The sequence below is a fragment of the Brachyhypopomus gauderio genome, chromosome 9 (assembly GCF_052324685.1).
Source record: "Brachyhypopomus gauderio isolate BG-103 chromosome 9, BGAUD_0.2, whole genome shotgun sequence".
In the NCBI taxonomy this organism is placed as follows: Eukaryota; Metazoa; Chordata; class Actinopteri; order Gymnotiformes; family Hypopomidae; genus Brachyhypopomus; species Brachyhypopomus gauderio.
In genome coordinates this window covers 13,455,774-13,482,898 of record NC_135219.1, presented here as the reverse complement: position 1 = coordinate 13,482,898, position 27,125 = coordinate 13,455,774, and the positions used below count along the sequence as shown (strand labels likewise).

General features: G+C 45.6%; 1 protein-coding gene across 8 annotated transcripts in view; it reads left to right on the top strand.

The window, feature by feature from the left end:
• Nucleotides 1-27,125, top strand: part of adgrg6 (adhesion G protein-coupled receptor G6) — a 49,538-nt gene that overhangs the window by 5,520 nt on the left and 16,893 nt on the right. The window contains exons 3-8 of one of the 8 annotated variants that reach the window (XM_077017320.1): nt 6,905-7,261; nt 8,788-9,393; nt 11,441-11,488; nt 16,731-16,781; nt 17,831-17,899; nt 19,228-19,287. In XM_077017320.1, coding sequence (XP_076873435.1) covers nt 6,905-7,261; nt 8,788-9,393; nt 11,441-11,488; nt 16,731-16,781; nt 17,831-17,899; nt 19,228-19,287 — 1,191 coding nt within the window. The remainder of the gene's footprint in view (nt 1-6,904; nt 7,262-8,787; nt 9,394-11,440; nt 11,489-16,730; nt 16,782-17,830; nt 17,900-19,227; nt 19,288-27,125) is intronic. The other 7 variants (XM_077017323.1, XM_077017322.1, XM_077017321.1 and 4 more) reach the window with 7 other exon arrangements.

Here is a 27,125-nt window from a genome sequence, read left to right as displayed (position 1 = left end):
TAGACCTGTTGTTTGGATTTAGAATAAGCAAATTACAGCTTTTATTGTCATTGGTCGCATTTTATTCTCATTCATTCATTTCATTCTTATCATTCCTTTCAAACATCCAGTTGTTTTCTCATGTCTCATTATTCTGTGGCTTTAGAGCTAACATTCGAGCTAACATGCATGTATGTGGGTCGTCTTACTTCCTGTTTGTCTTGGTTTGTAGTGCTAACTCCACCTTTTGAGTTGTTGGGTTCTGCCTGTCTGCATGTTGTGGAGTTCTTCCCTTGAACCTGATATCCATGGTGATCTGTAACACGGTGTTATAGAATGTATCATGGATATACCTTTAAGTACCACTCACGAGACATTACTGTCATTCCCTCAGTTAGTTACCTTAGTCCCTTAGTTCCACGGCTTCCCTGAACCACGAGCTGGAAGGAGAAAGTGGGGTCGTTCTCACCACTGTTGCCGTAGGGGCACTGACCTTTAGTCTATAAATAACAAATAAAACAAATTAAAGTGTGAAATTGAGAGGAAACATCATGTAAGTGAAACAGTCACTGACCTTTGATCTGGCCTGTCTGTCATGCTAGACAGTTCGTCACACATGGGTCCATGAGAACTTCAATGAAGGTTGATGGTGTGAGGAGATGCCGTGGGTTGAGTACGAGAGAAGCTAGTGAGAATCAGCCTAACCCTAACTCTAACCTTAACCCTAAACCCTAACCCTAGCCTTAACTCTAACTCTAGCCCTAGCCCTAACCCTAACCCTAATCCTGAAAACCACAAAACCTGGCTCTGATAGAGCGTTTGACTGGTTAAAGCTGTTGTAATGGTCTCCTCCAGGAAAGGGTGTGCGTGACACCTGGCTCAAGTGTTCTTCATGAAAGCGGCCTTGCTCCAAACCCTGCAGTAGTGCTCGATCGATTCGATGTTCCAGAGGATTCATAAAGCCAGTGTCTCTTTTGGGGCGTGTTCCATCACCAACTCTGCTGGTTTGCTTTGGCAGAAAAAGCTGTACCCTTCCCAGTGCTTGGCTTGTCATCAGAGTGGGCTTGGCACATGGGCTCGCTCTAATGCGGGGATTCAGTGATATTTCGAAGGCCTGCTAATGGCTGGGTAAACAGAAAAAAGAGAGTTTGCACATTCTTAGGAAGTTAATTCCTGCGAACGAGTGTCTGTTGTAAATATCTGTCATGTTTTATTTGAAGAACAGGTTCATATATTTGCGTTTCGACTCTTCCCAAGCAATCGTTCCTCTTCACAGCTGAAGTCCTTATTGTTTAAGCATGAAATATGAAACAATTATCTGTAAGTAAATCCAATTAGTCCCATTGTGTACAGAGTGTGTGGGGTCACCAGCTAGCAGATGGGAAAGGGTTGTGCGGAGGACCGTTGGTGTGAAAACAGCTCTTAGACGGAATTAATCCTCTGTCTCTTCTCCATAATTCGAGTGAAGCACACACTCCAACGTCTCCTAACACTCTTGGGTGTGTTTCTGGAGCTGAGCCCTGATCCTCCAGACCCTTTAAATTCAGAGTTAGGCGTTATTCCAAAACGATGATGAGAACATGCAGTGTGGCGGGCGGATGAGGGGTGGGATAGTCGTTCCAGCTGTCTGAGTGTGTCCTGAGGTATGTTCTCCAGCAGCCAGGTGCCACCCAGACCCTCGGAAGACATGCGGGTGCTTGTAGGATGACAGGTGAAATGAAGCAGTGGAATAAAGCATGGAAGATACACACAAGCCTGGAGAGATACAGGCCTGCCCGGTGCTGCTGGAGGGGGAGAGACAGAGACAGACAGACAGGGAGAGAGAGAGAGAGAGAGAGAGAGAGAGATACAGGCCTGCCGGAGCTGTTGGAGAGGGAGAGAGAAGGATAGAGAAAGGGAGAGAGAGGGAGAAATACAGGCCTGCCCGGTGCTGCTGGAGGGGGAGAGACAGGGAGAGAGAGAGAGAGAGAGAGAGAGAGGAAGAGAGGGATGGAGAGAGAGGGAGAGATACAGGCCTGCCCGGTGCTGCCGGAGGGGGAGAGACAGAGAGAGACAGATAGAGAGAGAGAGAGAGAGAGAGGGATAGAGAAAGGGAGAGAGAGGGAGAGATACAGGCCTGCCCGGTGCTGCCGGAGGGGGAGAGACAGAGAGACAGAGAGAGAGAGAGAGAGAGAGAGAGAGAGATACAGGCCTGCCGGAGCTGCTGGAGAGGGTGAGAGAGGGAGAGAGAGTGAGATAGGAGGGAAGGAGAGAAAGTGAGAAAAGGAGAGGGAGAGAGAAAGGGAGATAGGCCAGAAGGAGAGAAATGGAGAGAAGGAGAGAGAGAGAAAAGGGAGAGAGAGAAATGGAGGAGAATGGGGAGGAGGGGAGATTAGGAGAGAGAGGAAGAGAGAAAATGGAAAGAGGGATAGGGAGAGAAGTTTCTGATATTAAAACGTTCTCATACGTGACACTGCTGAAGAGAGGTCTCTGTCGCAGGAGGTAGGGTAGGTCTGATCTCCCACACTACACTACATGACTGGAATTCTATTCTTTGACTTGCATTCCACCTCTGGCTGTGAAAGGCCCTGATCAACTGTCTGCCTACAATAATCAGACATTCTCCTACAGTAATCAGACATTCTCCAATGGGCCTCGTTGCCCCGTCCAACGCCCGCCCCACTCCTGGCCCCACCCCTGGCCCCACCCCTGAACTCCACCTCAACTTTCCTACCTGCTACATACAGTTGCCATAGTAACAGCAGAGAAACAAACATCAGAACACAGGCTGACAGTGTCTGCTGGAGCGAACAGGTAGCTGCTAATGAGATTGTCGCCTCAGTTCACAAACAGCGCATTACAGTAATGAAAGGGCAGAAGGAGGGGGTGTTCCCGGGGGGGTGGGGCCGGATGAGGAGCTCGGGGCCCCGGGAACGTGTGCTGGAACTCCATCTGTGTGCCTCCTGCACCCTGATGGTGGTGGGGGTGGAGTGTTGGTGGGGGCCTGCGGTGGACTCGGTTTGTTTTCGCCAGCTTGAGGCCGTGCGCACTGCCGTAAATCAGCAGGGGTGTTCCTGTAGCGTCAGCCCCGCCTGTGACCTCAGCCCCTCACAGCCAAACACTGCAGGCGTGGAGCAGCAGGCTCCGCCCCCCGTCTGTGACACGCATACAGAGGAACTAAGTATTTCTGTTCATTGTTTATGTAATATGAGCTCATTCGGTTAACGAGGAGCTGTGTGCAGTTCTGCCGAGGTGATGGTTTGGTGACAGTGAGGTTGTAACGGTTGGCACGGTAAACTCGGTGGGTTTCCAGGAAGGACAATAATAACAGGATTTAACTGGAATTTGTGTCCTTCAGTCTTATTCTGATCTTTATGGATTACTGGAGCACAGCAGAGCATTTGGGGAGAACTGTGATGACTTCATTCACTTAATTAGTGCTTTACCTGTCTGTTTTTGTTCACTAAATCACTTAATTAGTGCTTCCCGGTCTGTTATTGTTCATTAAATCACTTCATTAGTGCTGCATACCTGTCTGTTATTGTGGCCTGAACCTGTTGAGAATTGGTCAGGAAATGCGTGGAACAGTCAAGTGGAAAGAAAATGTATCTACATACAAAAATCATTGTTGCTTTCTTATCATTGCCAGATTTATATCTGCACTTTGCATCCTGATATGCTTTGACGCCCATTTAACTTTGAACTTGACGGTCTGACAAAGTTCAGACACTGAAAGTGCTCCTTGCTCTGTTCTGGACATTGCTCCTTAGTCTGAAGCTTACGGAGTAACTGCAGGTGTCTGGAGACAAATCTCAGTAGAGTGCTGAAAAGTCAAACTCTAGAAGTCAAGAGTGTCATATGTGGAGGGTGGTTGAGGCTCACAGTAATCTTCAGTTGGAACATTTGTATGTCTCACTTCCTGGTCAGTTTGTGTCACTTCCTGGCCTTGTGTGTGGTTCAGCCCGCACAGCCCATGATGTGACACGTTTATATAGTACCCTTTCTCTCCGGCTTCACCACGCCCAGACACAGGCACACCGTGACACAGGTGATCTTCTTGAATTCAGATGTTGAGACCCTGCAAAATCCTTGTGTGTTAAGTTTGAATTTATAATGTATGTGTATATTATCCATCCATCCATCCATTATCTGAATCGCTTAATCCCACTAGTCGGGGTCACGGGGGGGCTGGAGCCAATCCCAGCATCTCCGGCCGAAGGCAGGGTACACCATGGGCAGGTCGCCAGGCCACCGCATGGCCAACACACACGCACACACTCACACCTACAGGCAATTTAGAGTGATCAATCAACCTAACACGCATGTCTTTGGACTGTGGGAGGAAACCGGAGTACCCGGAGGAAACCCACGCAGGCACAGGGAGAACATGCAAACTCCACACAGAGCAGCCCAGACCGAGAATCGAACCCAGACCGCCTTGCTGTGAGGCAACAGTGCTAACCACCACACCACCATGCCGCCCTGTGTATATTATATGTAATGTAATGTAATATGATTCTATTCATTTGTTTGAAGAAGCTAAATAACAAATTGTAATATCACAGAGTACAGGTTTACAGGTACAGGTTGTATCATTGGGGAACACTGGAAATAAACATCAGTTCCTTGCAGATGCATTGCTAGATTTGAGTTATATTCTATGTGATCTCTGTGTGATCTCTTCATGATCTTTGCATGGTCTCTTCATGATCTCTGCGTGGTCCCTTCATGATCTCCGTGTGGTCTCCTCATAATCTCAGCGTTGTCTCTACATGATCTGATATCTGTTTGATCTCTGTATGGTCTAAGCCTAGCTGGCTTAGCATGACGTCTCAGTGCACAGATAACTGCGTCCCTGTGGGTATTTATATAGCTTTTTTCTGTCAGCTTTGGTTTCTATATTTTTCCTGTGAGGGCCTCCTACACCTAAGTTTTGTTCCAAAACAGACAAACAAGATTAGTTTTCACATATTTTATCCCTTTTTACTGTGTGTGACATGTAATGTGTCTGCTGGGTGAGGTGAGAGTGATATGTGACATGTGTGCTGGGTGAGGTGAGAGTGTGATATGTGACATGTCTGCTGGGTGAGCATGAGAGTGATATGTGACATGTCTGCTGGGTGAGCATGAGAGTGATATGTGACATGTCTGCTGGGTGAGGTGAGTGTGATATGTGACATGTCTGCTGGGTGAGGTGAGAGTGTGATATATGACATGTCTGCTGGGTGAGGTTAGAGTGATATGTGACACGTTTGCTGGGTGAGGTGAGAGTGTGATATGGGACATGTCTGCTGGGTGAGGTGAGAGTGATATGTGACACATTTGCTCGGTGAGGTGAGAGTGTAATATGTGACGTCTGCTAGGTGTTGTGAGAGTGATATGTGACACGTTTGCTGGGTGAGGTGAGAGTGATATGTGACACGTTTGCTGGGTGAGGTGAGAGTGATATGTGACACGTTTGCTGGGTGAGGTGAGAGTGATATGTGACACGTTTGCTGGGTGAGGTCAGAGTGATATGTGACACGTCTGCTGGGTGAGGTCAGAGTGATATGTGACACGTTTGCTGGGTGAGGTCAGAGTGATATGTGACACGTTTGCTGGGTGAGGTCAGAGTGATATGTGACACGTTTGCTGGGTGAGGTGAGGACCAGGCAGACATCAGACAGCATGTTCACTCGTGGACTTGGATGTCTTGGAGCTCTCTGACCTCTGACCTCTCCAGGTTCTCATTGTTTTGGCTTGTTAATACCAAGGTCAATGCTGCAAGCTCTTATAGAGGCATCAATGTCCTGTTAGTGCTCCAGGTAGATTCAGCAGATTCAGCAGGTCATCTGCTCTCTGACCTCTGACCTCTCCAGGTTCTCATTGTTTTGGCTTGTTAATACCAAGATCAATGCTGCAAGCTCTTATAGAGGCATCAATGTCCTGTTAGTGCTCCAGGTAGATTCAGCAGGTCATCTGCACACAGTTGGCTCTTAAAGTCTATCAGCAGATTTGTGAGCTGTGCTGAATGTTTTGTCCAAGTAAGTTTGATGTTTTCTCCAAGATAATCTGATCATCTGGACCCTGTATTCTGCAGTGGAAAATTCGGTTAAAATATCAGCCATTGATGATGAATAATAAAATAACTGCCCAAAAGCAACACATTTCTTTCATGTCTCATTAACATTCATACATCATTAGTTCATATAGTAGAGTATTATGTTGAAACTTATGAAGTCTAATAGCACCTCTGAAGTGTAATCACACTTATGAAGTGTAGTAACACTTGTGAAGTGCAATCACACTTGTGAAGTGTAATCACACTTGTGAAGTGTAGTAACACTTATGAAGTGTAATGACACTTAAGAAGTTTAATAGTGTGGCACTGGACCCTGGTTCTGACTTTGTTTCCCTTTGCCAGGGTTTGAGTGGTTTTGCGTGTCCCCAGACCACAGGACACAGATCACTGGACTAGAGGAGGAGTTGTTCTCTGGTGACTTTTTGCCAGGCAATTTGTGCTTTTCACTCATAATGCATTTCAAGGAAATGTCATATTCCAGACAGACACTGAGCAATTCTCTGAAGCCGTGGAACGAGAGTCATTTCTGAGTGTTGTTATAAAGGGGAGTGGAGTTGTGGACATGGGCATTTTACACTCAGCTAACTGCTTTGTCTCTGGCAGATATGACTCAATTAAGCCATGTGTAGATTTGACTGATAAGGAAGAAGAGAGAAGGCTGAACTCTGCTCTTTAGCTCCTCCCCCCCAAACAAACCCCTCCCCCTAAACAAACTGGCCTGCTGATCCATCTAACTCATCCTGTCGGTACTCACCTGTCGGTACTCACCTGTCGGTGCACCACCTACCTGTCCTCCTGCACTGCTGTCCTCTCTGTCCCTTGTCTCTTTCTATCGACCAATCCTCCTCACCGTCTCTCAGTGACATGCCCCCTATTTTGGTCCAGCATTGCAGAGCTGTACTCTGCCAACTTCCTGCCACGAGGTGCTCACCACCTCTGAAGGGATCTTTACGTCCCCCTGCTACCCGTCTGACTACCAGGCCAGCCAGTCGTGTTCGTGGACCCTGCGCGCCCCGGTGGGCTTCGTCGTGCAAATCACCTTCCTGGACTTTGAGCTGGAGGAAGCACAGGGCTGCATCTACGACCGTGTGGTCGTCAACACCGGCGCCGGCAGCAGTGTTCAGTTCTGCGGCCTGACGGCCAACGGCCTCACGCTGAACTCCAGTGGAAACGTGATGGTGGTGTCCTTTATTTCAGATTTTAGTGTCCAGAAGAAAGGCTTCAGTATCAGTTACAGGCAAGGTATGTTCAAAGCATGTGTTCTACATGAATTCTGTGTGTTTTTTTTTCCGTTTTGATGTCTGTCAGACCTGCTATGAGAACACAGACACCCTGGAGTAACAGTCACCCTGCATCCTCCACGCTCTCACCGCTGTGTCAGCCGCAAGGCTGTTCGTTTTGATTTGCTGAATCAGCCGATGCGGATTGTATGATAGGTAATGGTGGGTGACACGTGGCTGAACACATCACTGCTTCATCCCAGTTTAATATATGTGTGCTTGGTCATGTATAGAAGTGGTCTGTTATTACACAAATACATTACATTGTATTTGTTTTATATTCTCAATAAAAATACATTTTTTATTACTTTTTTGGCTTGTTGAGAAGTGGATGGAGTCATAAACAGGGTTTGTACATGTCAGACTCAGTGGGTTCAATCTCTTGATTGAGTGTTCAGCTCTTGTTTGAGTGTTCTTGATTTTAAATCACACAGTGCTTTTCTCACTCCAAGATAGAAAGAACAGGTTCTCATTTGTTAGTGCTTACCACAGACAGACAGCGCTCTAATCACATCTGATCGCAGGTCATGTCTATGCATCTCTCATGTAAACGCAGTGTTAAAGTCACAAAGTTGTCCAGAGTACATGTTGTCCAGAGTACAAATGAATTTCAATTGAATTAATATCAAAATCAAATGTGATTTCTCACCTTCGTGAACATAACTGGCCAATATGAAAAGTGTATGGTATGTACTGAGATTTGGGGTAACAGTGATGCATGCTTTGCCCTTTGCCCCAGGTTTTTTTAATTATTATTATTTTTTTACATGGGAAACATTGCTAAATTTGAATGCTCATGAGTGAATACTAGAACCATTCCAACACCATTCTAGGACCTTTCCAAAATCATTCCAAAACCATTTCAGTACAATTCCAACACCATCACAAAACCATTCCAACTCAATTTCAAAGCCGTTCCAGGACCATTCTGAAAACCATTCTGAAAACCATTCCAAAACCATTCCTTTCAGTCCTTCTCTTGTATCACCAATCAAACTTCGTTAGGAGAGATGGGTGTGAGGCAGCTGTGCCTAGACAGGCTGGTTGCTGAGCGCTCGGAGCAGGGCAGGTTTTTACTTTTGCTCTCCAGATTGGCTCTGACTCTGGTACTAACACAGCCAACAGAAACAAGCACTGAAACAAAATGTCACATGTGATATTAAAGACAGGAGCTTTGAGCTTGAACATGGTAAGTTGCCATCACCTACTGGAAAATCTACCAATATCAGTAAATGTACTGACAGTTAAGGTAGAATTGCTTTACAGTTTATTTTAATCACACTTGTCAGTGGGTGTTTTAAAATGTTATAATTCTAAGCCAAAGAGTGGTGAAACTGTTTGGTCAAACCTTTACTTGCTTACAAACAGAGGTCATAGTTCAAATATCAAAGAAAACAAAGGATTGATATATTGTTTTCCTTTGTTAAAATGCCAAAGTTAAAATGTTTTGAATAATCCTGTATTGTTTTTTCTTGCTTGCGTCTGTAGTTGCCGTGGCGCTGAGGAACCTGAAGGTTACAGTGCCCCAAAGCACTAAGGATGTGGTGAAGGTGTCAAGTTCTGTCTCCATCCCAGTCCTGAGCAAGTTCACCGTGTGTTTCGAGACTGCCCGTTTGTCCCAGAAAGGCACGGAGGTGATCTTCTCCTACACAGAAACGGGGAAAGGCCTCACGCTGAGCTTCGGGAGCACAGGAAACACCATGGCGCTGACCATAGGTGGCGCTACGTGTCATATCAATGATCTGATGGCGCCTACGGACATCACCTCACAGATGCAGCTCCTGTGCCTCACCTGGTCCAAGGTCACCGGCCAGGTGGCCGTGACCTTCAGAGGGAACTATCGAGCCAAGATCTGCTCGGCATTACTGAATGTCAGCATAGGCAGCGGAGGCTCGCTCATGCTGGGTGAGACGGGAGGAATGGGCAAGAACTTTGATGGTGTCGTCTACAACTTCCGTGTGTGGGACACGGCCATGTCCGCCTCAGAGCTGTCGGCTCTCACCTGTGACGTGGTAGGGAATGTTGTCGACTGGGATAACGGCTTCTGGGACATCCCGTCCTCATCTGCGCAGACAGACTCCAACCTCAGCTGCAGTGAGTACCCTGGGCTATGTTGAGTCACATTATTCAGTGCAGTAGAGATAGCAGAACTGTTTCTTATGTCATCGTGCTGATTGTATTTTTTTATCTAACGTTTGTTGCATGTCCTTCATGCATTCAGCTTTGCGAGATGAAAATATTCTGGTCTTCAGACCTTCATGTTTGATGACTGGGCTGAATTAAATCTGTGTGGTTTCTTTTGAAAAAGAGCAGTACAAATCCTGTTCTTGAGCCCACAATCCAAAGCCCATAGTTTATGTAATCATGACACATTCACATAACCTTATAAACTCCCACAGTTTAGTATGCTGGAATTGCTTCTGTTTTCCAATATGTCAAATAGGTCTAAGGATCACAAAATGTACCAATTTACCCTTTTAAAAAGTTGACAGGTACAGAAAAATACCTTTGAGGCTGACTGACTCTCACACCAGTGCCCCAAAGGTCAGTCTGCCTCAAAGGTCATGAGAACACCCCAAAACACCAACTGCTCGTTAGGTCATTGATCATTCTGTGATAATACTATTGTAATCTGACATTGTTTTTTTTTTTTTTTTAATCATACAAATGCATGGGTTTATATTCACTTGTCCATAAAAGGTCAGATTTGGAATGTGGAAAATTGTATAAATTTGAAGGTTCATATAAATACTACTAATTTTTGCCCGAAGAGTTCTCACCTTTCATGAATGAGGCCCGTTGTTACCGACTCACCTCAACAATCTGGCTTCATTCAACAGCACCAGCTGAGCTCAGCGTTGGCTGCAGCCCTGTTCAGAACCAGTGAAAGAAAAACGGAATTTGGAACTAATATCTCAGGGGTTCGGGTTAGGATGAAGTGATCTACATCCAGAACACATTTGTAATAAATTTCATTATTAATGTGCTTGTTTTGGACTCATAATGACTTGGGTAGTTATTATTTCCAGAGAGAGTTGTGATGAATGGTAGCAGTCATCACTGTAGGATTAATATTTCACATTTCCAAATCCTTGAAATAATAATTTGAACCATCTTTCATGTCATTCACTGTCCAGTTTAACATAGTCACTACCATAAAAGAGCAGTGTGAACACTTGAGCTGTGTCTGAACAGGTCTAGCTCATCAGAGTTCTCCTCTCCTAAAAACATCAGTGAGAAGTTTGGAGTTAAAGTTTGAAGTTTGGAGTCTGTACTATTTAAAGCACACTTTCCAGATATGTCATGCTCGTATGACGCTTTTCTGATATCATATCAAATATGAACTAGCCAGCTTAAAAGTTTGAATGTGAATAGGGAAAGTGTTCAAACTGAAGCTCAATTAAATTCATTTGGTATTTTATTTATCTTTCGTTTAATACATTTTAGCCACTGACAGCCTATCCTTCCTGTCTATAGAATATGATGATCTGCAAATATCTGAAAATGGATGTATTTAAAATGGATTTAAGCTGTCTTATATTCAGTAGGTCAGTGTAAGCCTCACATCATGAGTCTGGCATTCACTTATTTTCATACTGTTATAGTACGAACATACTGCACAGCCATGCAAAGATTAAAGATTCATAGTATGGAGGTAGGCTATAGCATAGTAAAGAATTATAGAAGGGATACAGGAATTCAGATGCAGTCTAGGGCAGAATGAATGTTGAAATTAGAGAGCTGAAATTAAGTGCAGAGTGACAGTAAGACCATTTCCAATTGGAATTTGCATGAATTCTCAGACAAACCTGATGAACGTTGATGTGTTTCAGTGTCGCACTAAAAAGGTGTGACCTGCTCACTGTCCTCACCATGAGCAAAACCGATTAAACAATCTGCTTCCTCACCTGCATTCTGTTTAAATCTGTAACATATGCAGATAATTTGCAATAGTAGCATATTTACAGCAGTGTTTAAATGTACTAAAGCTTCCCGACATGCTATAGAGCTCGACTGCCTGTCATTGTAAGGAAAACTGTGACTGCTGAACATACCCATGTTATTGCTGTTGTGTAATTGTGGAGTTGCGTTTGCTGGTTGCTCTGAGTGACACTACTAATATCTCATCTTCTTTTCGCAGTCTGTTACCCACATTGCATACATTTAACACCAGCTGCTTCGTCTAGTGGTGAGTGTGATGCTAACCTGAGAAAAGGACTGCCTATGATGCTAACCTGCTAACAGGACTGCCTGTGATGCTAACCTCCTAACAGGACTGCCTGTGATGCTAAGCTTCTGCGTATGGGACAGAGCAGCTGCTGTGTCGGTCACCAGTGGAATGTTATGTGATACTCGGAATGAGTTCGTTTGTGTATGTGAAATGTACTAATATGTGTACTAAGCACCTGATGCTGATGTTGAATGACGCATGTGAAAAGTCACGGAAAATTCCCTCACATTAATGGACAGGGAACAAGACTATCAGACTGCATCATGGGAGATGAAGTCCCATGTTGATTTTAGTGTATATTTATCTAGCTGAGGTATTCACTTTCCTTAAATGGTTGATGTTAATTCCTTCTCCATGTTATTCCAAGACCCTAAGACGTTTATTTTTATCGCAAGGCAGACAGAAACATCGCCTGGCAGAGCAGAGCAGGGCACACTCTGTTCATTGTTGTGTTTTGGTTCCTGTGTCTCACGGAGACTCTGAACGTTTCAGCACAGTAGAGGTGGAACAGCTTCTGCAGCTATTTCATATGGAATTTCACACAACATCAGACCTTCATCCAAGTCAGTGGGGCTTCCTGTTGCCTGGGGCAGTCTATTAGTGGCTGGAACTGCAGCCAGAAGCCCCTGTGAACCCCCCACAACATCCCCCTGGTCAGTTATGGCCAGCTGTGCCTGGGATGTAAGTATGCCTTCATGAGACTCATGAAGAGCAAAGAACAAAGAAAAATATCCTCAAATACTGACAGCCTGCTCTCAAACCTCCTGGCCACGCCGCTCTCTTCTCATTGGATAAGCTCGTAAGTTACCTCGCCATGATCTCATAAGGCTGAAGGTCCCTCCACTTGTGAAAAATGTACATAGAATTGAACCCAGCTACCTCCTCAGTACACTCTTGTTAAAGTTCAGTGGAGGAACCCCTCTAAACTCCAACTGCCAAGATCATTTACTAGCCCAACCTGTTATAATCCTTCTCCAATGTTACATTAACACTAATGTGTTCAGGTTCTGATGGAGGGGTAAATGAAGTGCTCCTTTACGACAGGTCTTTTAAGTAAGCAGGGGCCCCGTGTCAGCCATCCGTCTCAGCGGGTCATCTCCACTCTTTGAGAGACTCTTAAAAAGTGGATCCTGCTACTTCACATTTACAGCCCATCCTCAACACGTTTTACACTAGGATCAGTAACCATGGAGATTGTAAACTGTATACCCCTGTGTTACCTTTTACATGAGCCACAGTACACCCCAGTTGTCATGGTCACCACCAAAACACCAAAATTTGGGTCCATTCTTGCCACACCAGACCAATACTTTGTACCTAGAAAAACCTCTTCTTGCTATATCATGTCATCTAGGCTAATTATTAATTCACCGACCAGCCTAGACTGGGTTCTGCGATACAAATCTGATCACAGATCCGCTCTTTTCAACTTTTACTGTCCATCAGTGTTTGAACTTTTTGAAAGAAATCTATAAAACATCTACAAAATCTGCTCAGAACAGAAACAATTTAGGTTAAAACCAGAGCCGTATAGAGAGAGAGTCGCGACAACGGAAGTTCAAAACGCTTGATGGTCACGTGATTCACGAAGGCTTCAGATAGTTCCAGGAAGTTCAATTTGAGCGCATAAACACAGAGACAGAACTGTGATTTGAGGATTATTGTGAACATATAACGACCAACCTTAGGCTAATTTTAGAGCACATTGCTGTTTAATGCTTTGATTGTTTTATAATTGTTATATATTACGTTCATTTATATATTTAGAGGGATAGGAAGGGGTGAGAAATTCAGATTAGATTAATTTTCTAACATTAACATATCTTTAAATCATGGTAATTTCTGTAATCCCATGGTATTGGTGACCTAAGTAATCTAAATGACTAATGTACATTTTCTGACAGAAGGAAAATTTTCTTTGACTTCATTGTGCAGAAATATGCTTTAAAAGGGTACATTAAAACACATTACATTTAGATCCAGACAGTATATGACATTAAAATACATTGATAAATTATATATATATCTTGTCTTTTTAATACACACTTATTTACAGCAATGAATTCATTAAATAAATCTCTAATAATCTCAAATATGAATATCATGTCAAGCAGTTTTTCTGTGTCCTTTCCTCCGTGTTGTTTGTGTAGTGTCCACCATGGTTTGCTGTGTTGCATGGGGATGCTCCAATCGAGCAAAAATGTATGGTTTCCCCACTGATACTGAGAGGAGAAAAAAATGGTTGTCTCAACTAAGCAGGAGCAATCTTACCCTCACTAAAGATTACAACAGCAAATATATATGTGAGGTAATCATCAAACACTGCATTTGCACTTTTCACAATAAACACACTATTGGAAAGCTTAATGCCTTATTTATTAAAATACAAAATAGTGAACAAAAAAAATCAAAGACTCCAGACAGACTCGGGTGCAGGGTGAGGGTGCTATCTAGTTGCAGGCTCCATTGAATCCCCTATGGTTCTTTGGCTAAAAGAGAGAGAGGAGAAAAAGACAGGAGAAAATGATTATTATGAGTATTGATGTGATATGAATTTGAACTTGTTGCACATCCCTGGTTGTTTTTTATACGTGTAATGAGTGTATACATATCCAGTAAGTGTTCTCTAATACTGTGTATTCACCCACTATGGGATATGTATATGGGTAGACAAAACTGAGTTGTCATGTGTGAGGAGTAAACTCACATCACTCTGCAGGCACATTTTGAGGCAGACCAGTTCATCAAAACCAAACAGGGCAAGAATAGGCTGAGAGCAGATGCTGTTCCCACCATTTTTGTGCATTGCCCCGCACTCAGAAAGAGGAAGCCCCCTGCACTACGATGCACCACTGGACCTGTAAAGACAGGGCCCATAGCTGCTGATCACAGCTATAGTGTTGACACAGGTATAATAAGTATGAACTCCTAATAATTATATTATTTCTTTAAGTGATAGAATATTTAAAACTTAATCACACTAAATAGTATACGTCTTATATCCAGCAGTTTCAAAAACTGAGGAAATACGTTAATAAAATAAAATAAAAATAAATAAAACGAAATAAAAAGGAAAATAAAATAAATAAAAGGATAAATAAATAAAATAAAAGGAAGTAAAACGTTAGCTGGTACTCCAAAATGGATATCTTCATTTTACCTCCTCGACCCAACACACTCTACAATCACACTCAAATGTTATATTTAACCAATACTAGCTACCCCGCAAAAACATCGCGTTTAGGTGAAATGGCATTAAGAGAGGAATTTACAATTAATAGGCTGTCGGTCGTTAATGTGAAATCTCGCTAACCGTATTCGCGTTGTCTTAGCATAGATTTAGTTCCCTAAATCTGCTTATTAAGAGGTGGATAATTCACTAAAATGCTTTAATTCACATTTTAATGCACATGCTAATTTGATTCTGATGTCCTTATAATACACAATCTGATTTTTTAAGCGTACTAACCTGCAAAAGTGTATCACAGATGGTCCACTGCTCCAGTTTGACTGCGCTGCTTGTATTTGCTGCTAACTTCCGGGAACTATTGACAGGCTCCACGATCCGCCATTGCTGTAAAAAACTGGTCCATTGGAGTGAACGGAGTTGATGCGACTCTCTCTCTATAGGGCTCTGGTTAAAACATGCAGGAAACTCTCTGATACTGAGCTGTTACCAGATGTTTGATCAGACTCACAGGAGTAGGCCTACACTGTGCTTGGTACACTGATCCTGGTGTTAAACAGGCTTCGTTCCTCAGTTCAGTGATTGCTTCAGCTCAGTCATTTCTACATTCTTAGTGGGCTGATACCAACCCTTCCTGCACCCAACATACATGTGCGTGTGTTTTCACGCATTCTGTAGTACCTCAGCTCTCCTCCATCACTACACCTCCACCTGACTACATCACACCTCCACCATCACTACACCTCCACCATCACTACACCTCCACAATCACTACACCTCCACCTGACTACATCACACCTCCACCATCACTACACCTGCACCTGACTACACCTCCACCATCACTACACCTCCACCATCAATATACCTGCACCTGACTACATCACACCTCCACCATCACTACACCTCCACCTGAATACAATACACCCTACCATCTCTGCACTTCCACCTGACCACTACACCACCATCACTACACCTTCACTGGACTACACTACACCACCATCACTACACCTCAACAATCACTACACCTCCACCATCACTACACCTGCACCTGACTACATCACATCTCCACCATCACAACACCTCCTCCTGAATACAATACACCCTACCATCTCTGCACTTCCACCTGACCACTACACCACCATCACTACACCTTCACTGGACTACACTACACCACCATCACTACACCTCCACTGGACTACACTACATGACCATCACTACACCTTCACATCAATACACTACACTTCCACCATCCTTGCACCTCACCTGGCTAAACTACATCATCTCCATGCCCCACCCTCACCTCGTCACTTCTACCTCACCACCAACCAACACCTCATCACCTCCACCCCACCTCCTTACCCCACTTCAAACCATGAAACCACCTGGATAATGTACCTAGTACAAATCAAGCCTGTTGAAAACCTTGTTGATGAAGTTATGAAGAATGGAGCAGGATTAATCCTGGTGTTAGCAGACATGTGTGCTGTCGAGTGCAGGTGTCATTCCTGGACGTGACTTCAAAGCAGTAGAGAATCTGAGCAATGAGTGATTAAACCTCTCCCTCCACCTCCCCCCCTCTCCCTATCCACCTCCTCCTCCACCTCTCCCCCTCTACCTCCCCCCTCTCTCCCCCTCCACCTCCCTCTCCGCCTGTGTGTGTAAGCTACGTATTTAGTCATTTTGCTAAATGTTTTAGCCGTTATGTTATCTGTTCATAGGTACTTAGGTCATAGGTACCATGTTTGTTTGTTGTGTGTGTGTGTGTGTGTGTGTGTGTGTGTGTGTGTGTGTGTGTGTGTGTGTGTGTGTGTGTGTGTGTGTGTGTGTGTGTGTAAGCTACGTATTTTATTTAGTCATTTTGCTAAGTGTTTTAGTTGTGGTGCTATCTGTTCATAGGTACTTGTGTGTGTGTGTGTGTGTGTGTGTGTGTGTGTGTGTGTGTGTGTGTGTGTGTGTGTGTGTGTAAGCTACGTATTTAGTAAGTGTTTTAGCTGTGGTGTTATCTGTTCACAGGTACTTCCATGCCAGCTGTGACATCCCAGACCACCAGCTCTCCAACATCAGGTACTCTGAAAGCTGCTCTATTATAACTCTCCAACATAACCAGCATGCTTGGAAATCACATAAAAGGGATTTTAGATTGGAGAAAAGAATTTCTCCGCCCACAGGTCAGGATTCCCAGCACGTCCATTGTAGCAGATGTGTTGACAAGCAGTTGTTCTTTCCTCAGAGTATTTACTTACTTATTTTCCCTAATGTGTTGCTAAGCTACAGTAATCCTATTTCTCCCAGTCCCTTATTCTCATTGGCTGTTTTGTAATATTTAACAGTGGAGCTGATGGCTGACAGCGCACTGCTAGCACCCTCTTACCACCTGGGTGTGCTGTTTCTGCATAATAAGAAAACCCCCTAACTACACCAGTAACACTTCTCGCAAATAAGCAGTCTGTTTGTTAGTAGTAGAGCTCAAATGTTACTGCTCAGTTGTAGAAGCTGTTCTCAGGTCTCAGGACTGGAGCACGGTTCAGTTCCCTCTGGAACATTTACGTGTTTTTATCTGTTGTTGTTTTACTGCTCTGAGCATTCCTAGCCTAACACAGCAGTTAGTACACGTACCATGGGGGTGTGGTGTTGTCTGCTGTTGGGGAACGCGGCCTCATGTTCAACGGTCTGTTCACCAGGACCCTGACCCCCAGGTTCGCTGTGCTGTTAAGATCGTTGTAAATGAGAGAGAGTGTTCTCCTGGGTTTAATCTAAAACGTGTTCCTTTTGCTGGGAGCACAAGAAGAATGAGAAACTACTCTAACCGGCAGATTTGATTAACCTATTGCATATTTAAACCATGCAGAGTGTTCTTCAGTCTCCTGGTGCAGTTGAAAACACAACACAACAACATCGAACTACTCTTTAATAGGCGTTCAGTTATTTTGGGAAGCCACAGAATGATTGTTTCCTGACTGCTACAGACATTCTTCGTCAATGGTCTCATTGTCAGACATTTGCAACACCTGTCAAGCACAACACCATCATTGCAGCTGTTAGTCTTGCTTTTGTGTCGCCACGCCAACCTCCGTGTAATGCCGGTGTAACCTTTTCTCCATTCCTGCCACCAGCAGCTCTAACCACTACTGCCACATCCACCATCACCACTAACATCTCTCCTACTAATGCCAGCACAAACGGTAAGCATTCCTCTCAGCCTTCCTCGGTCTTCAAGCCTGGGTCACTGTTAACCTTTAGCTGAAAAGAAGTAAGGTCATAGTTCACCATAGGTGCCAATGTATTCGAACTGATCCAGATTATCTTTGTAGGAGTGAAAGCTAATGTAATGTAAGTCAATAGATGGTCATGTTTTTAATTGAAGTTCCTAAACAAATGGGCCCACTCGCTCAAAATTAAGGTTTTATTCTTATTTTTAATTATGTTTAAATATTGGATGACTTTAGCACCAGCAGATGAGGGGGACAGTCATGCCCCCCCACTTCATTTCTCAACACCTGCTAGACCAAAATAGATGAAAGGTTATTACAAGAGTAGAGAAGCACAGAATGAATTAGTCTGGAAAACCGATGGAGTGTGGAGCAGTGTTTCTTCTCTAAGGCCCTTTTCTTGTATGTAAAAATAATACAAAGAATGTCTGTGTAAGTTCTCCATCATCCAAGCCATGGTAGTCATTCAGATCATGGTAGGCAGTCATGTCATGTTACTCAGTCAGGTCATGGTAGTCAATCACATCATGGTAGTCATTCAAGTCATGGTAGTCAGTCAGGTCATGGTAGTCAGTCAGGTCATGGTAGTCAGTCAGGTCATTGTTGTCGGTCAGGTCATTGTAGTCGGTCAGGTCATGGTAGTTAGTCAGGTCATTGTAGACAGTCAGGTCATGGTAGAGAGTCAGGTCATGGTATATTTTTAAGTGCTTGAGTTGGAAGAAAAAACATTTCACCACTCATCCCAAAGGGTTCTTCAGTTCTAAATTCTAAACTAAATTCCTAAATTGTAAACTAAACTCCCCATCAATTTTAAGAACTGAAGATGTCTTTCACATGAGAGGTTGAACATCTTCAAGAACCATAAAAAAAACAAGAATAAAATGTGCAGTTCAAGTACTCACAAACTTATAGGAACCACCAGTGTAACACACATTATTAAAAACTACCAAGAAAAGATGGCGAAGTTATGTTTCAATGATGATTCATTTTGTGGATTTTATAAAAGTGAGTATAATGAATGTTTTTTGTACATGGTACATTAAAGAATTGTACACAAAATGAACATTTAATTGACTACAAGTTGATCTTTTCCAATTTGAATAAAATAAACTACAAATTTATACATTATGTAAAGATACATTTAAAGATATATGGAGTATTAAATATACTACAATTGTCAGAGAGTTTGATGTGGGTCTTTTTAAGCTGGGCTGTGGCTTATTAAAGATACTCCAAGTGCAAATGTCACAGGGTTTGATGTGGATGCACAGCACTCATTCATTTTCTGTTCTCTTCATCAGCTCTTTCTACTACCATTTCATACACAACCACTCCTAGCGTTTCTTTAATCACAACCTCTGGTAAGGAGAAATGTTTAGAATTTCCATCATCCTATACTTGTTCTACTGAGATGTAGTGACTAACAAATGTGTACTCTAACCATTGAAACACTTTGTGTAATCACTAGTTCAGACATAGTCACACTTCATAAATACAACTAGTACAGCAAGCACCTATCAATTCTACTGGTAAGGTTTCGCTCTGACAATTTAAATGATCAGATTTGATCTGTTCCAGCCAGTTACTGGTTTCATTCAATAATCAGATGTACTAAACAGGGGTTTATGAGTTTTCACAGCATTAAATTGATTTAGTAAAGCTCTCAGCATATGCAGGTTAGCACATTAATGTATGTCTGCTTCTTTAGTTTGTACTACCAGCCAATATTCTGAACATTTCTGAAGCAGGATGATGTGACTGGATTGGGTAACTGGCTAATTGTGACTGGTTTGTGTCACTACGTAGTGTAATAGTTTTCTTGTGGTTCCTGTATAAGCAGAACTACCATGCAGCTTAACTGGTTACCTAATGTGTGCTTTAACTAGTCAACATTTTTGCTTTTATGCTGTAACTAGTTCCAACTACATCATCATCTACTACTACAAGTAGTGCCCCACCCACCAGAGTCACTTCAGATACTCCAAATCCTCAAATAGCTGAAGTGTTTCATCGTTTTTACTCCTCTCATTACTCATAAACAGCCATAACAGTTGACCATATTTGAAATTAGAAACAAATTCATGAAAACCAGCACATCAAAGGTTAAATAATGCAGCAGAACCGTTGCACTGCCTACTGGCAGTGTGTAATGCTGTGGCCCTGGGTAACACTGTGGCCCTGGGCAACGCTGTGGCCCTGTGTGAAGCTGTGGTAATGTGTAACACTGTGGCCCTGTGTAACGCTCACTAGTGGTTAGTGGGCAGCTTTGTTCGAAGTGCGTTCATCACTCCAGTCTCCTGCATGCTACTTCTGGCTTTACGAAACTCAAACACTAACACATTTGTGCCCATGCATACCGTCACCAGCACGAGCCTCGTCAGCTGTGGGCACACTTAGCACACTGGCAACGTCTAACCCATCCTTTACAAAGCCGCTTACTCGAAACGGTTACACTAAGACAGGCACACTAAGTGTCTGTATACAGCACATTCAGATAAGAGGAGTGGAGGAGCTTCACAGGAAGCACCTGTGATAGCACCTTCTACGTGACCATCGACCCATACATTACATTACATTACATATCTCACCTGTGATTACACCTTCCACCTACAGAGACCAGATGTCTTATCCAGTCCTACCTACCAACACGGACCTGCGCAGCGAGGTCTCTGAATAACAGATAGCCACACACCTTTTGGTTTTTTGGCACTGGATTTGAAGGCACATGTTCTGTACATGTTTACATTGCAGCGATAGTTTCGATGGTTTTCTGTCCAGCTGCAGGGATGCTGGTACAGATTGATTTATGCTTCACACCATTCCTGTTTAATAGTTGAAAGGGCTTGTCATGGTTGAAGGTATTTTCCATTACTGTAGTTTTCCAAGATATTTGCTATTTCTAAGCTCATCAGTTCTTGCTTCTTGACATTGTACCACACAGTGAATATTGATCCATGTAAGGTTTTGTTTTTGTGTCTGATTGATTCAGATTTTTCCTGCATAATGGTGACATGCTTTTCAGGCACTGACATGGCTTTGACACAAACACCAGATACTTTGATTATATGGCGTGATTCTCAAAATAGACAAAATAGATTAACTACCCTCAGAAAAGACAAACGATACACAGTAGCCTCTACAGCATCGGTACAATGGATGTCGGACTCAAACGTCAGACACAAACATCAGACTCAAGTGACAGACTCAAACGTCGCACACATCTTGTTATATTTCATTAGAAACACACATCTTGTTAAATTGCTTCTACATTCACTGGCCATTTTAGAATTGTAGAAACACAGGCTGTTAGATACCCATTCGTCACTGACCACAGGTCCCTTTCTGACCAAGACTGACTGGAGATAATTTCTTAGTACAGTAGTGACAGTACGACATCACTGAGTGGGTATTGAGCAGGCACAGCTGAGTCGCTGCATGTTTACAGGGACTGGTATGGCAGCCAGATTCAGAGTACTCCATTAGCCAAATATCTCCAGTCTGCAATCCAAGAATGACTGTTGATATTTGTGGCCTTACTGCAAATAAATACTGTAAGTTACACAGTAGATTAGCAAATTAGCAGTTTACAGTTTATACATACTATGCATTGCAGTCTGTTCCTGCAAGGTGTTTGTAACACCAAAACAATGGGAGCATGTGAGTAAAGCTGTTTTCACATGTGAAATGAACGTTTTCTGAAGTTGGACTGAATGTTTTCAGCGCTATGAACATAGTATGTGATATAAACAGCTCTAGGTTGGGTTCTACCTCAGGAGAGCTGCGATTGGTCTGAACGTTCTGAACTGCAGTCTGCTGATCATTCAGACCAGGGTGTGTCAGTCTCAGTGTTCTGGACCAGCTGTTGAGTACATGTGTACCCTGGCCCGACCCAGCCGGTCCCGCTTAGCTTCAGGGAGGTCATGAGCTAGGTTAGGGTGGGGTCCTGGGGCATGACGAGTCTGTAGGTGGAGGTGAGATGTGTGACTGCAGGGTGGTGGAGGTGAGAGGTGTGATTGCAGAGTGGTGGAGGTGAAAGGTGTGATTGTAGGGTGGTGGAGGTGAGAGGTGTGACTGCAGGGTGGTGGAGGTGAGAGGTGTGACTGCAGGGTGGTGGAGGTGAGAGGTGTGATTGCAGAGTGGTGGAGGTGAAAGGTGTGATTGCAGGGTGGTGGAGGTGAGAGGTGTGACTGCAGGGTGGTGGAGGTGAGAGGTGTGACTGCAGGGTGGTGGGGGTGAGAGGTGTGACTGCAGGGTGGTGGAGGTGAGAGGTGTGATTGCAGAGTGGTGGAGGTGAAAGGTGTGATTGCAGGGTGGTGGAGGTGAGAGGTGTGACTGCAGAGTGGTGGAGGTGAGAGGTGTGACTGCAGGGTGGTGGTGAGAGGTGTGACTGCAGGGTGGTGGAGGTGAGAGGTGTGACTGCAGAGTGGTGGAGGTGAGAGGTGTGACTGCAGAGTGGTGGAGGTGAGAGGTGTGACTGCAGAGTGGTGGCGGTGAGAGGTGTGACTGCAGAGTGGTGGAGGTGAGAGGTGTGACTGCAGGGTGGTGGTGAGAGGTGTGACTGCAGGGTGGTGGAGGTGAGAGGTGTGACTGCAGAGTGGTGGAGGTGAGAGGTGTGACTGCAGAGTGGTGGAGGTGAGAGGTGTGACTGCAGAGTGGTGGAGGTGAGAGGTGTGACTGCAGGGTGGTGGAGGTGAGAGGTGTGACTACAGGGTGGAAGTGAGAGGTGTGACTGCAGGGTGGTGGAGGTGAGAGGTGTGACAGCAGGGTGGAGGTGAGAGGTGTGACTGCAGGGTGGTGGAGGTGAGAGGTGTGACTACAGGGTGGTGGAGGTGAGAGGTGTGACTACATGGTGGAGGTGAGAGGTGTGACTGCAGGGTGGTGGAGGTGAGAGGTGTGACTGCAGGGTGGTGGAGGTGAGAGGTGTGACTGCAGGGTGGTGGAGGTGAGTGGTGTGACTGCAGGGTGGTGGAGGTGAGAGGTGTGACTACAGGGTGGTGGAGGTGAGTGGTGTGACTGCAGGGTGGTGGAGGTGAGAGGTGTGACTACAGGGTGGTGGAGGTGAGTGGTGTGACTGCAGGGTGGTGGAGGTGAGAGGTGTGACTGCAGGGTGGTGGAGGTGAGAGGTGTTACTGCAGGGTGGTGGTGAGAGGTGTGACTGCAGGGTGGAGGTGAGAGGTGTGACTGCAGGGCGGTGGAGGTGAGAGGTGTGACTGCAGGATGGAGGTGAGAGGTGTGACTACAGGGTGGTGGAGGTGAGAGGTGTGACTGCAGGGTGGAGGTGAGAGGTGTGACTACAGGGTGGTGGAGGTGAGAGGTGTGACTACAGGGTGGTGGAGGTGAGAGGTGTGACTGCAGGGTGGTGGAGGTGAGAGGTGTGACTACAGGGTGGTGGAGGTGAGAGGTGTGACTACATGGTGGAGGTGAGAGGTGTGACTGCAGGGTGGTGGAGGTGAGAGGTGTGACTACAGGGTGGTGGAGGTGAGAGGTGTGACTGCAGGGTGGTGGAGGTGAGAGGTGTGACTGCAGGGCAGTGGAGGTGAGAGGTGTGACTACAGGGTGGTCGAGGTGAGAGGTGTTACTGCAGGGCGGTGGAGGTGAGAGGTGTGACTGCAAGGCGGTGGCGGTGAGAGGTGTGACTGCAGGGTGGAGGTGAGAGGTGTGACTGCAGGGTGGTGGAGGTGAGAGGTGTGACTACAGGGTGGTCGAGGTGAGAGGTGTTACTGCAGGGTGGTGGAGGTGAGAGGTGTGACTGCAAGGTGGAGGTGAGAGGTGTGACTACAGGGTGGTGGAGGTGAGAGGTGTGACTGCAGGGTGGTGGTGAGAGGTGTGACTGCAGGGCGATGGAGGTGAGAGGTGTGACTGCAGGGCGGTGGCGGTGAGAAGTGTGACTGCAGGATGGAGGTGAGAGGTGTGATTGCAGGGTAGTGGAGGTGAGAGGTGTGACTGCAGGGTGGAGGTGAGAGGTGTGACTGCAGGGCGGTGGAGGTGAGAGGTGTGAATGCAGGGTGGAGGTGAGAGGTGTGACTGCTGGGTGGAGGTGAGAGGTGTGACTGCGGGGTGGAGGTGAGAGGTGTGACTGCAGGGTGGTGGAGGTGAGAGGTGTGACTGCAGGGTGGTGGTGAGAGGTGTGACTGCAGGGTGGTGGAGGGGAGAGGCAGTGATGGCTAAGTTACCTTGAGAAAGTAATCCGATTACTGATTACTGATTACTCCTTTTAAAAGTCACTTAGTTACGTTACATATTACTTGATTTTAAAAGTAACTACGTTAGATTACAAGTTACTTTAGTAGTTACATTCAGCAGCAAAATAATTTTTTCTAATACTCACTTTATTGGAAGTGCATTATTAACAGTAACAATGTATTGAAGCAGGTTCGGTAACCGAGGCAGAAACTGCTTAATCCAAAAATCCCGAGGAGGGAAACTTTTTATTGATAACGCAACCCTGGCGCGCGCAGTGCAGGGCGGTGGAGGTGAGAGGTGTGACTACAGGGTGGTCGAGGTGAGAGGTGTTACTGCAGGGCGGTGGCGGTGAGAGGTGTGGCTGCAGGGTGGAGGAGGTGAGAGGTGTGACTGCAGGGCAGTGGAGGTGAGAGGTGGGTTTGAACCCCAGTCGTACTCCACGCTCTCCACTTCCTCTCATTGGCTCGTCAGTGGGACTGATTGCTACTGTCAGGGTAATTTCATTATTACTCATTTTGATTGATACTTTTTCACTTTGTCTTTTCCTTATCTTTCCCTGTCTGTCATTACTAATTCTTCACACTTTTTTTAAGACGTTGGTTATCCCATCACCCTTGGTACATTTACTATGTGTCTTTAATGTTATAAATTAAAAACACCCCAAAGTCACATAACGTTTCATCAGGTTTTCACTATTCTTGGGTTTGTGTATTTTTGTGTTCTTTTCCATTTGTCATAAATGGAAGATCAGTAACAAACTGCTTTCTTCATTCCCAATGATCCTTGGACTGACACAGAGAAAGAGAGAACTGTGCTTTTGTGGTCACTCCTGCATCTCCCTCCACGTGCAGCAGCCCTGCCCAGTGCTCCGCCCCCTGCTCCGCCCACTGCTCTCTTCCCTGTCCCACCTCCTTCTCGACTTCCCATTGCTCCTGTTGGCCAGAGTTCCAAAACGTCTCTTGGCTTCATCTCCACTCCTCTCATTTGGCCTGTAAGAAAGAGAACAGAGACCACAATCACTCGGGTTCTGAAGCTTCCTGCTGTACATCTGACTAAACCGCCTCCCTTACCGACAAAAAGTGTGACAACCGTGTCCCGACTGCCTGAGGCACTGACTGATCCCGAGACAACAAACATGACAGGCAGGAGGCCGACGTTCTCCCAGGTGCCTCGGCAGCACCACCAAACAGACGTCCACGAAACTGTCCAGGTTGCATCACTCGGTAATCGGAAGAAGAAGCCGCTGAAGTCACCCTGGTTCCTGAGTGACATCAGGAACAGCTCTGAGCTGCTTGATTATTCATCGGGAATGAACCCTGAGGCGTTTCTCTATGATCTCGACTTAGACGAGGATGTTTTCAGCCTGTTTGACTTTGACGACTACTCTCTGGAAGAAAACCTGACCACGGGTGTCCCTCTGAACACGGCCCTGTTAGAAAACCTGACCACGGGTGTCCCTCTGAACACGTCAATGTTAGAAAACCTGACCACGGGTGTCCCTCTGAACACGGCCCTGTTAGAAAACCTGACCACGGGTGTCCCTCTGAACACGTCCCTGTTTGAAAACCTGACCACGGGTGTCCCTCTGAACACATCCCTGTTTGAAAACCTGACCACGGGTGTCCCTCTGAACACATCCCTGTTAGAAAACCTGACCACGGGTGTCCCTCTGAACACGTCCCTGTTAGAAAACCTGACCACGGGTGTCCCTCTGAACATGTCCCTGTTAGAAAACCTGACCACGGGTGTTCCTCTGAACACGTCCCTGTTAGAAAACCTGACCACGGGTGTTCCTCTGAACACGTCCCTGTTAGAAAACCTGACCACGGGTGTCCCTCTGAACACGTCCCTGTTAGAAAACCTGACCACAGCAAGCGCACCAACTCCTGATGATAACAGCAAGGCTGGCAGCCAGAGAGATCCGCACAGTCAGTCAGCTCCTGTTACTGTGTGGAGTGTTTTCGCTGAGCTTGACGGGCGGGGCGAGACTCTTGCTACAGGGCTGATCGTCTCACCAGCATCTTCAAGAGGACCTGGCATGTTCCCACAAACCACCGCCCTGCCCGCTCCCTCCGTGCCTACAGTGTCGCTGCTCTACCGCGTGCATTCAGGATTAATGAGCACTGAGAACCGGGTTCTCTCTCAGGGAACAGGAACCCAGCACAGTTCTGCAGTCATGGAGCATGACCAGGAACCTTATGGCAGGACAGCTGCAGTAAACACGGCCTATAATCGAACTGAAGCAGCTTCTGTTTCCACCATCGCTGCCTCCATGCGGAGCCTCCATTACCAAACGGCTTCACCCTCACAGGGCAGTTCTCCCTTCCCAGCAGGGGCACGCCCTACGCCCTCTCCTCCCCCGCCCATCACCACTAAAGCAGGACTACTTCCTGCAGTACATCTTCTGCAGTCAGAGCCCAGCAGTCCTGCTCTTGTCGAGGTTCTGAGTTTGTACACTAGCGTGATGCCTGACACACAGTTCCTAAGAGACTATTTCGTGACGGAGAGCAGCAGGCCTAGGCCACCGTCGCTGTCATCGGACGCTGCTAATTCATTGGCTACGACCCCTGGCTCTGCTGATTCGTTGGCTACGACCCCAGACTCTGCTGAAAGCTTCCTCACATCAGGTGCCAAAGGCAGTGGTGACCTGGTTTTACCCCCCCTCAAAGAACCAATTTATCCCCATGCAAAAGCTGCACAATAACGAGTCAAGCGAGTTGATCACTCCCGGCCTGGTCACTCCGTACCTGGGGGCGTGGCTCTTACGTCTTCAGTAGTCACTTTGTCCAAAATAGATTCACCTTGGGCACTAGAGCAGTCACATGCAAACAGATTAGAGACTCTATTCAGGGGTTTAAACAATTGTTCCAAAGCAGATCTAAAGGCCCCCGTCACGTACATCTCATATTTCTGTCAGCAGCCATTCAGAGTAACCACACACTGTGGTGACTATGACAGACAAACCAACCAGGTCTCTGTCCTCACCCCTTAATTCAAATTGTCAGACGAGAGCTAA